The sequence below is a fragment of the Gymnoscopelus braueri genome (genome assembly GCF_963280865.1).
Source record: "Gymnoscopelus braueri genome assembly, chromosome: 24".
Taxonomy (NCBI): Eukaryota; Metazoa; Chordata; class Actinopteri; order Myctophiformes; family Myctophidae; genus Gymnoscopelus; species Gymnoscopelus braueri.
The window spans coordinates 18,254,081-18,265,657 of NC_137626.1; the positions used below are offsets into that span (position 1 = coordinate 18,254,081).

The 11,577-nt window shown below is 43.9% G+C and overlaps 1 protein-coding gene across 3 annotated transcripts; it reads right to left on the minus strand.

The window, feature by feature from the left end:
• Window positions 1-962: 962 nt before the first annotated feature.
• LOC308080451 (uncharacterized protein) lies at window positions 963-11,142 on the minus strand. 3 transcript variants are annotated; one of them, XM_080422342.1, is made up of 10 exons: window positions 10,941-11,142; window positions 9,563-9,596; window positions 8,804-9,207; window positions 8,340-8,466; window positions 7,751-7,798; window positions 7,509-7,605; window positions 7,250-7,378; window positions 6,850-6,945; window positions 6,448-6,644; window positions 963-1,007 (listed from the first exon to the last, which is right to left on the minus strand). In XM_080422342.1, exons 6-10 carry the CDS (start codon window positions 7,585-7,587, stop codon window positions 978-980), a joined length of 531 nt encoding a protein of 176 aa, XP_080278468.1. In that variant the 5' UTR covers window positions 7,588-7,605; window positions 7,751-7,798; window positions 8,340-8,466; window positions 8,804-9,207; window positions 9,563-9,596; window positions 10,941-11,142; the 3' UTR covers window positions 963-977. The 3 variants fall into 3 exon arrangements, with proteins under 3 accessions (XP_080278468.1, XP_080278466.1, XP_080278467.1); XM_080422340.1 differs by lacking the exon at window positions 963-1,007 and having other exon boundaries at window positions 6,382-6,644; XM_080422341.1 differs by lacking the exons at window positions 963-1,007; window positions 9,563-9,596 and having other exon boundaries at window positions 6,382-6,644.
• Window positions 11,143-11,577: the final 435 nt, after the last annotated feature.

An 11,577-nucleotide genomic window follows, 5' to 3' on the forward strand; every position in this document is an offset into this window, starting at 1 on the left:
TGTCTTCTAAATGATAGATCTGCTATTTTTGAAAAATCGTAAACATTTGTTCAAATCTTTGAATATATATTTTTCAAAGGAAACTTTTGTAACTGAAATCTGTTTCTGGGGGTCCCTGGAAAGATATTTTTCTAGGTGGGGGTCTGCGTCCAAATACATGTGATTTTGGGGGTCCTTGACATGGAAAAATTTGAGAACCACAGATTTGGAAGAAGTATTTAGAAGACAGAATCGGGGACAAAATATTCATTTTCACGATTTTTTTTTAGTTGTTTTTTATAAAAAGAAAAGAAAAAAAGGTCCAAGTTCAAACGCAAAACGCTGTCCCGGTCTAGATGGGTTAAAGAAAAGAAAAAATGGTTGAAGTTCAAACGCAAAACGCTGTCCCGGTTGTAATAGAGGTGTGCATTGGCACTGCCCTCACGATTCAATTCGATTACGATTCACCAGGTAACGATTCGATTCGATTACAATTAACCTTGTAATAATTCGATTCGATTCGATTCGACGATGCATCGCGATGCATCACACTTTTCTATATTATTGTACAACATGGAAACTTTTTCATCAGTCAATACAAGCAGTCAGATATACTGAACGACATATAAATCTGCCTACTTCTCTGTGCAATTAGCAACATGATTAAAAAACAAAAAAATATATATATATTAAAAAAATTAAATAAAAAAAACATATTTTCTTTTTCAAAATTGATTATTCGATTAATCGATTATTGACATTTGTGAATCGATTCATAATTGTCCATGTCCGCATTGCGATTAATCGATTATTCGATTATTTTTGACACCACTAGGTTGTAATGGGTTAATCCCTTCAGGGAGGGAGGGAACCTGCAGAGGTGCCACCTGCATCCAGATCCGGTCCCTGCTGCTCCAGAGCATTCCTCGGGATGCCTCCCTGACGGCCAGGCGCAAACAGCAGCCAAGACTTGACCGTCTTTTCATAGTTCAACTGGGTTAATTTTCGGTCCGATCGTTGAGCAGCAGCTGAAAGATAAGATAACAAGAAAGCACATGGGATTTAAACACTCAATTTTGTATACATATAAAACACAAAGACACTTAATCTGCAGCAGCCAGTGCGGGTTGGCTAAAAGACTGGACTGGAATTTGAAATGAGCATCTAAAGCATTGCATACACTTTCACCAGCACCTGACTCCAACCTAAACTTTTTTTAAATATTAATTTAGGAAATTGTGCTCAACTAGTCAACAGGAGATTCTGGTTAAATCAGTCTAAATGCACACATCCGAGTTGAAATCTGAGTTGAAATCTGATTTGAAACCACCTCCAGAGGTGGTTCGAAATCAGATTTAACTCGCACATACAGCACAATAGGCAGGTCGCACTCTGGAGCCCTGTGCCTGCCACAGTCTGTGTAGACAGAGTTTACAGCTGATCAACTGGTTATGAGGGGAGGGGAGGGGCCCTTGGCAGCCTCCTTGCTCTCTGCAAATTTTACTTGGAGGCTATTTATTCCGAATGTATCATATTTTTAAGTTTAATTGTTATAGCACGCCCGTCCCCCGAAATAAAAGCCCTAAAAACACAACACAGTAAGACAGACATGTGTATACATTGTCACAAGATACCCCAAGATATATATCTATACAGGCATGCAAACAGCCCGAGGTGAAAAAGGTGACAACATGTTGTTTTCTTTCGGGTCAGGTGTCACACAATTGCCCTATTTGAGTTCAAAAAGGTGACTGTAGCTGAAAAGTGACACTTTTGCATGTCTGTATACAGGTGGACTATAGGTGGTCTATGGGTGGTATACGGGTGGTATACAGGTGGTATACAGGTGGACTATAGGTGGTCTCTAGGTGGTATACAGGTGGTCTATAGGTGGTCTATGGGTGGTATACGGGTGGCATACAGGTGGACTATAGGTGGTCTCTAGGTGGTCTCTAGGTGGTATACAGGTGGTCTATAGGTGGTCTACAGGTGGTCTCTAGGTGGTCTCTAGGTGGTCTCTAGGTGGTATACGGGTGGTCTATAGGTGGTATACAGGTGGTATACAGGTGGTCTACAGGTGGTATACAGGTGGTCTATAGGTGGTCTATGGGTGGTCTATGGGTGGTCTATGGGTGGTGTATGGGTGGTATACAGGTGGTATACAGGTGGTCTCTAGGTGGTCTCTAGGTGGTCTCTAGGTGGTCTCTGGGTGGTCTATGGGTGGTATACGGGTGGTCTATGGGTGGTATACGGGTGGTATACGGGTGGTCTATGGGTGGTCTATGGGTGGTCTATAGTTGGTATACAGGTGGTCTATAGGTGGTATACAGGTGGTATATAGGTGGTATACAGGTGGTCTCTAGGTGGTATACAGGTGGTCTATAGGTGGTATACAGGTGGTCTCTAGGTGGTCTATGGGTGTTCTCTAGGTGGTATACAGGTGGTATACAGGTGGTCTATAGGTGGACTCTAGGTGGTCTCTAGGTGGTCTCTAGGTGGTCTCTAGGTGGTCTACAGGTGGTATACGGGTGGTATACGGGTGGTCTATGGGTGGTATACAGGTGGTCTCTAGGTGGTCTATGGGTGGTCTCTAGGTGGTATACAGGTGGTATACGGGTGGTATACAGGTGGTCTATAGGTGGTCTCTAGGTGGTCTCTAGGTGGACTCTAGGTGGTCTCTAGGTGGTCTACAGGTGGTCTCTAGGTGGTATACGGGTGGTATACAGGTGGTCTATAGGTGGTCTCTAGGTGGTCTCTAGGTGGTCTCTAGGTGGTCTATGGGTGGTATACAGGTGGTCTATAGGTGGTATACAGGTGGTCTATGGGTGGTATACAGGTGGACTATAGGTGGTCTCTAGGTGGTATACAGGTGGTCTCTAGGTGGTATACGGGTGGACTATAGGTGGTCTCTAGGTGGTATACGGGTGGACTATAGGTGGTCTCTAGGTGGTCTATGGGTGGTATACGGGTGGTCTATAGGTGGTATACGGGTGGACTATAGGTGGTCTCTAGGTGGTATACGGGTGGACTATAGGTGGTCTCGAGGTGGTCTATGGGTGGTATACGGGTGGTCTATAGGTGGTATACAGGTGGACTATAGGTGGTATACGGGTGGTCTATAGGTGGTATACAGGTGGTCTATAGGTGGTATACAGGTGGTCTATAGGTGGTATACAGGTGGTATACAGGTGGTCTATAGGTGGTATACAGGTGGTCTCTAGGTGGTATACAGGTGGTATACAGGTGGTCTATAGGTGGTATACAGGTGGTCTCTAGGTGGTCTATGGGTGGTATACGGGTGGTCTATGGGTGGTATACAGGTGGTATACGGGTGGTATACAGGTGGTCTATAGGTGGACTCTAGGTGGTCTCTAGGTGGACTCTAGGTGGTCTCTAGGTGGTCTACGGGTGGTCTACGGGTGGTATACGGGTGGTATACAGGTGGTCTCTAGGTGGTCTCTAGGTGGTCTCTAGGTGGTCTATGGGTGGTATACAGGTGGTCTATAGGTGGTATACAGGTGGTATACAGGTGGTCTATGGGTGGTATACGGGTGGTATACAGGTGGTATACAGGTGGACTATAGGTGGTCTCTAGGTGGTATACAGGTGGTCTCTAGGTGGTATACGGGTGGACTATAGGTGGTCTCTAGGTGGTATACGGGTGGACTATAGGTGGTCTCTAGGTGGTCTATGGGTGGTATACGGGTGGTATACAGGTGGTCTATAGGTGGTATACAGGTGGTCTATAGGTGGTCTATGGGTGGTATACAGGTGGACTATAGGTGGTCTCTAGGTGGTATACAGGTGGTCTCTAGGTGGTATACGGGTGGACTATAGGTGGTCTCTAGGTGGTATACGGGTGGACTATAGGTGGTCTCTAGGTGGTCTATGGGTGGTATACGGGTGGTCTATAGGTGGTATACGGGTGGACTATAGGTGGTCTCTAGGTGGTATACGGGTGGACTATAGGTGGTCTCGAGGTGGTCTATGGGTGGTATACGGGTGGTCTATAGGTGGTATACAGGTGGACTATAGGTGGTATACGGGTGGTCTATAGGTGGTATACAGGTGGTCTATAGGTGGTATACAGGTGGTATACAGGTGGTATACAGGTGGTATACAGGTGGTCTCTAGGTGGTATACAGGTGGTATACAGGTGGTCTATAGGTGGTATACAGGTGGTCTCTAGGTGGTCTATGGGTGGTATACGGGTGGTCTATGGGTGGTATACAGGTGGTATACGGGTGGTATACAGGTGGACTCTAGGTGGTCTCTAGGTGGACTCTAGGTGGTCTCTAGGTGGTCTACAGGTGGTATACAGGTGGTCTCTAGGTGGTCTCTAGGTGGTCTCTAGGTGGTCTATGGGTGGTATACAGGTGGTCTATAGGTGGTATACAGGTGGTATACAGGTGGTATACAGGTGGTCTATAGGTGGTCTATGGGTGGTATACGGGTGGTATACAGGTGGTATACAGGTGGACTATAGGTGGTCTCTAGGTGGTATACAGGTGGTCTCTAGGTGGTATACGGGTGGACTATAGGTGGTCTCTAGGTGGTATACGGGTGGACTATAGGTGGTCTCTAGGTGGTCTATGGGTGGTATACGGGTGGTATACAGGTGGTCTATAGGTGGTACACAGGTGGACTATAGGTGGTATACGGGTGGTCTATAGGTGGTATACAGGTGGTCTATAGGTGGTCTATAGGTGGTCTATGGGTGGTATACGGGTGGTATACAGGTGGACTATAGGTGGTCTCTAGGTGGTCTCTAGGTGGTATACAGGTGGTCTCTAGGTGGTATACGGGTGGACTATAGGTGGTCTCTAGGTGGTATACAGGTGGTCTCTAGGTGGTATACGGGTGGACTATAGGTGGTCTCTAGGTGGTATACGGGTGGACTATAGGTGGTCTCTAGGTGGTATACAGGTGGTCTCTAGGTGGTATACGGGTGGACTATAGGTGGTCTCTAGGTGGTATACGGGTGGACTATAGGTGGTCTCTAGGTGGTCTATGGGTGGTATACGGGTGGTATACAGGTGGTCTATAGGTGGTATACAGGTGGACTATAGGTGGTATACGGGTGGTATACAGGTGGTATACAGGTGGTCTATAGGTGGTCTATGGGTGGTATACGGGTGGTATACAGGTGGTATACAGGTGGACTATAGGTGGTCTCTAGGTGGTATACAGGTGGTCTATAGGTGGTCTATGGGTGGTATACAGGTGGTCTATAGGTGGTATACAGGTGGTATACAGGTGGACTATAGGTGGTCTCTAGGTGGTATACAGGTGGTATACAGGTGGTCTACAGGTGGTCTCTAGGTGGTCTCTAGGTGGTATACGGGTGGTCTATAGGTGGTATACAGGTGGTATACGGGTGGTATACAGGTGGTGGTATACAGGTGGTCTAGAGGTGGTATACAGGTGGACTATAGGTGGTCTATAGGTGGTCTATGGGTGGTCTACGGGTGGTATACAGGTGGTCTATAGGTGGTCTACGGGTGGTATACGGGTGGTATACGGGTGGTATACAGGTGGTATACAGGTGGTCTATAGGTGGTCTATGGGTGGTATACAGGTGGTATACAGGTGGTCTACAGGTGGTATACAGGTGGTCTACAGGTGGTCTACAGGTGGTCTACAGGTGGTCTCTAGGTGGTATACGGGTGGTCTATGGGTGGTATACAGGTGGTCTCTAGGTGGTCTATGGGTGGTATACAGGTGGTATACAGGTGGTCTAGAGGTGGACTCTAGGTGGACTCTAGGTGGACTCTAGGTGGACTCTAGGTGGACTCTAGGTGGACTCTAGGTGGACTCAGCATTTATAGGATGCCAGGTCAACAATGACCTGGTATCTGTCCTTTGCATAATCCTGCAAGGTCATCAAGGCTAGGAGGGCAAGTGCTACGGGCTGAGGTGGAGTCTGAAGAGGTGAGTCTATGGGTGGTATACAGGTGGTATACAGGTGGTCTCTAGGTGGTCTCTAGGTGGTCTCTAGGTGGTATACGGGTGGACTATAGGTGGTCTCTAGGTGGTCTATGGGTGGTATACGGGTGGTCTATAGGTGGTATACAGGTGGTATACGGGTGGTATACAGGTGGTCTCTAGGTGGTATACGGGTGGACTATAGGTGGTCTCTAGGTGGTCTATGGGTGGTATACGGGTGGTCTATAGGTGGTATACAGGTGGACTATAGGTGGTATACAGGTGGTATACAGGTGGTCTATAGGTGGTCTATGGGTGGTATACAGGTGGTATACACAGGCATGCAAACAGCCCGAGGTGAAAAAGGTGACAACATGTTTTCTTTCGGGTCAGGTGTCACACAATTGCCCTATTTGAGTTCAAAAAGGTGACTGTAGCTGAAAAGTGACACTTTTGCATGTCTGTCTATAAGTGGTTACCAACTCCACTGACTGGCCATCTATAACACTACTCTGAGGAACTAGTGGTGTGACAAATACTTACTGAACAGTGCCTCTTCGCCTCATCCAGTTTGTTCTTCCCCTCTGGGATGACACCATGCTTTCCGTATACGACGGCATTGCGGCACTCCTCATGGGTGAAGAACACCTCGAACAAGGCGTGGAATAGCCTCTTGCAGTCCTTCCTGGCACGCTGGTGTATGGCTGCCAGCTGCACAGATGAAATCATCTGTCCACAGCCTGTGAATAGAGAGCGAGCAATTAACAAACTGCATTTTAAGACATCAGCTACATTGACCCCTTTCTGCGCTCAGTGCACCATGAAAACAGACAACTGTGACCTTCTGAAAACTTCACTATCTAGTTGCAGCTCACAACACGGATCACTCGCTACCAAGAACGTCAGGTTCAGTGTGAAATGTATGGCAAACGTATACATCCATACCTGGATATAGCTCCTGCTGCCCGAGACTGGACACTCCAGACTCTAGGTCACCGACCAGGGTGATAAAGCCCTTCAGTGCGTCTAGTTTCTCAGAGCCTAGAACAAAGACAAAAAAATCTGAGTCTACTGAGTGTATTTGTAAAACAATAAGATTGAGTACTGTTCTACAAAGCTCTACAGTATATTCTGATAGCAGTCATTGATGAGTATTTGTTCAGTAGCAGGGGTCGATCTCCCCAGCTCTTCAGTAAACAGAAAACAGTTTTATTTTGGGATACCAATGTTTTCCAGTCATGTCAGAGAACTCACAAAAGAGGTACAGGATAAAGTAAAGTTTCAAGTGAGACAAAGAAATTAGCAGACAACTGAAAACTGCAACATTACAGGCAATAAAACGTACTGATACTGGAGAGCACAGTGGTTATCCTCCTCAACTGGAGCTGGAGCTTCTCCACCTCAGACCGACAAGAGTCGCAAGGCTGCCACCCTTGACCCTCTGGTATGCTCTGGTCAGATGGATTTGGTTGACCTAGAAAGATTGAAAGCACGTCAAAAACTGTAAAGAAAAGTTAAAAAAAAAAAAGCAAAACTCATCTATGAATCCTGAATTTGAAGGACAACAGTGCCAAGTCTGCTGACACTTAGCTGAGGAACCACACCTTCTACTGGAGCATCACTGGACGGAGATGGAGGTTGCAGTACACTGGGTGTTTCTTGGTTCCACTGATCCAAGTCCATATATGTAGCTGCATACGGCTGTGCAGAAAAGACAAAAGGCCCTTAATTGTACTTGGTCAAAAATCATCAAAACTATAGGCTACTATACAAGCTCATAGCGCAGCACCGAGTGCTGTGCTAAGAGCTTGTAGGTCTACATGGGTTAAATCTAAAGAAAACATACCTCATCAACAGGTCGGCAGGCCTGTGTAGAAGAGGCTGGAGGGTATGGCTGTAAATCGGGGTAGAAGGTATCACAAGGTTGCAGAGACATAGAAAAGTGACCTTAGTTTGTAGTCTGTCAAAGATCTTTAAAAAATAGCTATGCCTTTATGCAATGCATTGTGGATTTTAGATAGACCAATCAAAAGTAATGTGGAATGTAATACAAGTCACAAATAAATTCAATTTATATTCAATTATAACCTTAGCAATACAAAAATCAAAATGAGTGCAATAAATCAATGGTTATTATAACCGTAACAATCAAAATTAAAGTGTCTGCATTAAATTGATGGTTATTCAAAGCTAAACAATCAAAGTGCCTGCATTAATCCAGTGGTTATTCTAATCTTAACAATCACTAACTCCATCAGTTTTTGAGAGATTGTATTTTGGGTTTTAGGGATTTATGTCCAAGTGAGAGAAGAACTCTTTGAATAAAATCAAAGGTGTTCTTCATTGATTTGGGGTACTCCAAATTCAGTGCGTAAATCAGTCCAAACAGTAGGCAGATGGCATGTGGGAGACTTTGAAGGTCATCACTGTTGTACCTTCCAAGACGATGCATGATAGTGAAGAGTCCAAGTGCAGTGAGTGAGGAGAAGCCGGGCTGTCTTCAGGAACCACGGTCAGGATCCCAATGGAGAGGTGGGACATGTCTGGAAGGTCATCGGTGTCCTAACAACCACAACCACAATTACATGTCAAATGTCGCCTTTTTATATGGTAGAAAACACAATACACACCCACTAAGGGGAAGTAAAATTCTGGAATGACTATATTCAATAGAAAGAACAGACTGTAAATACTGTACACGCATAAATAATTAACAGATCAATTAATGATTTAAGTACATCTAGACAGCTGTAAACATTCTATCTGCTTGAAAGTAGAGTTGTTATCCCAAGATCTATTATGACCAGATAGTGTATCACGTTGTTAAACATAGCCATGTCCTGAACTAAACAGTTGTCATGTTGGCACCATTTTCAAATAGTATAGCAAACTTATTTACCAAGAGTATCAGTGAAGTGTTGATGTTGTTTGAAGAGAAACAGTCTAACATTGATGTGTTAGACTGCAGACTAGCAAGGCAAGGTGGAGGGAACAGTGGAAAGCAGCAGAACCATCTAGGCTTCACAACTACATCGAGGATCCCACAGATGTCCCTGGCCAGCACCTGCCCCGTAAGCAGTGGACAACCCTCAACCGCCTGAGGACAAGCGTGGGACGCTTCGGTGAAGCAATGCAACAGTGGGGCCTCTCGGACAGTGCCCACTGTGAACCTGGAGACCCCCTAAAGACTGTGGAACACATCATGACCAGCTGCCCGAAACACCGCCCACCACATGGCGACCTAGGCCTGATGAACCTGGATGACGAGACGCTGGACTGGCTTGCTGCAACGGAGCTGAGGATCTGATGACATACGCAAGAAGAAGAAGATTGATGTGTTAGACTTTAATTAATTAGTTATAGGAAATATTAGTAGATCCCCTCATAAAGACAAGTGAAGGTGTACAGATACCTGTGTCTATAGATAAATGACATTTGTTTTATCATTTAGTTTTTGAAAGCATAGTGGGAGAATGCCATTAAATGCAATCAGATACAAGTTTTAATTATCATGAATAGGGCAGTCTATGGAGGGATGACTTTGTATCTTAGAAACTTAACAGTGGAGGTACAGCTGATAAGGAGAAAGTGGAGCAGGATTAGTCACACATTCAGGAGAAACAAAACAGCAATAATTAAACATTAACATGGAACGCACCAGGCAAACGGAGCAGAGGAAGACCCAAAAACACCTGGAGAAGGAGCACAGATTTAACATAGGTTTAACATAGGTTACTGCATCCAAATAGCTCTAATGAGGTGAATGCCAGTGTAACACTTTTTTCTGCCCAGTGTGATGTGGTATTTCTTTACTGTTTGGTTAGGATTTATAATGGTAAATTATGTTTTTTAAATTGCGTGGTTCTGGCATGGCTTCCATGTTTAAAGCGATAGTGCTTAAAAGGGCAAGACCACTTTGGTAGAGGTTTGTGTTGTGTATTTACCTTGCCATGATGTAACTCCAAAGGAGAACAAGAAATCAAATATAATTGCTCCATTGATTAGAAATTGATCATTCAAACAAAATATGCTCCTCATTGACTTACATTGTACGCTGAAACAGCTCTCAAAGTCACTATTTTAGCACATAAACAAACACAATCAAAGCTAATTCAGACAATATAGAACATCACCAAACCCAGTACTGTTTATTTTTTGAATAAAAATGTCAACTTCCTGCTGATTTTACTATTTGAAGATCCGGATCCACAGATCCAGTCGGGGTTTTCTTCTTAATAAAAATAGTAAAATCAACAGGTTGTGAGCTTGTAGATTGGCGATTTTTTTAAGCAACGCTGTTGTACGACAAAAGTATAAAATAGGGCTAAAGTACTTAATCAGACTTATTGATTTACTAATTATAAACATCACTTGGATACAATTATATTTTAATCGTGTTTAAATATGTTTCTACCAACGACTAGTTTCAAAATGCCATGGATCACGAGCGTCATGGATAAACTGCAAACTAGTGTTTGCACTTTCTCCATTTATAGCCCGTACATCCACATAAACGTTCAGATTCCAAATATAAAGTGCTGACCTCATGGCCACGAATGTTACAAGTATGTACGGACCCTCAGATGTACACGTATCTTCCGTATTGTTCAATAAAAAGCATTTTAATCCGATCGGTGGCCATTTTCTTAGGTTTTTCGCCATATGCTAACTGTGACCCTATCGGTTGGGAAGTGTATTGCACTCTACATACGTTATAACTCTATGAGGAAATGGCCATCGATCGGATGAAAATGCTTTTTATTAAACAATACGGAAAATACGGGTACTTCTGAGATACCATATATAATTGTAACATCCGTGGCCATGGGTTAAGCACTTTATATTTGAAATCTGAACGTTTATTTAGATGTAAGGACCGTAAAGTTGAAAGTGCAAACACCAGGTTGAAGTTTCGTCATGACTATCATATCATATATGACAGTCATGTTTCAGGGCTATACTCGGGCAAATACACGCCACGGTCATGAACTAACAAGTTGGACAACATTTTAATTCCATAAACTAATTCAATTTACCTGTTATAGTAGATTAGAAGCATGGAAACATCCATGTCTGTAAGGTTCGCTCCTCCTGAGCCGTTAGTTCGACTTCCTGCAGCTCCCCGGTCCGTCTGAGTGTGTGTTCAAAACGGATAAGCTCCGCCTCCGCCTAACCCCTTTGTAATGTTGACGCAATTTTGGGTCAGTGGTACTCAACCTGTGGATCGGGACCAGCCAGGGGTCCCCACATGATTTTTTTTTCTGGGGGGGGGGGGGGGGGGGTCCCCAGATGACAGTGAAGGGACAATTTAAGTAACCTTTTTAATAAATGAAAAAGTAAAAATATAGCAAATAAAAAGACCATTGCTGCATCAAGAGTAATCAACAAACTATACAAAAAAATTTTTGTCAAACATTGGCCAAATTCTCAAATAATATAAGAAAGAGGCAAACAGCCGATCTGCAAGTTGTGAGCTTGTAGATCGGCTGAAGTTGAAGGATAAAATTAATAATGATAATAATAACTGATATTAATGATGATGTTCACATCATGTAAAAACATTTAACATTTTTGTGCCTTTTGTTTTTTAACCTGTTGTTTTTTAACCTGATTTCCAAAAATGTAAAGTGTGCTATAAATAAAATGTATTATTATTATTTTTTTATTATTATT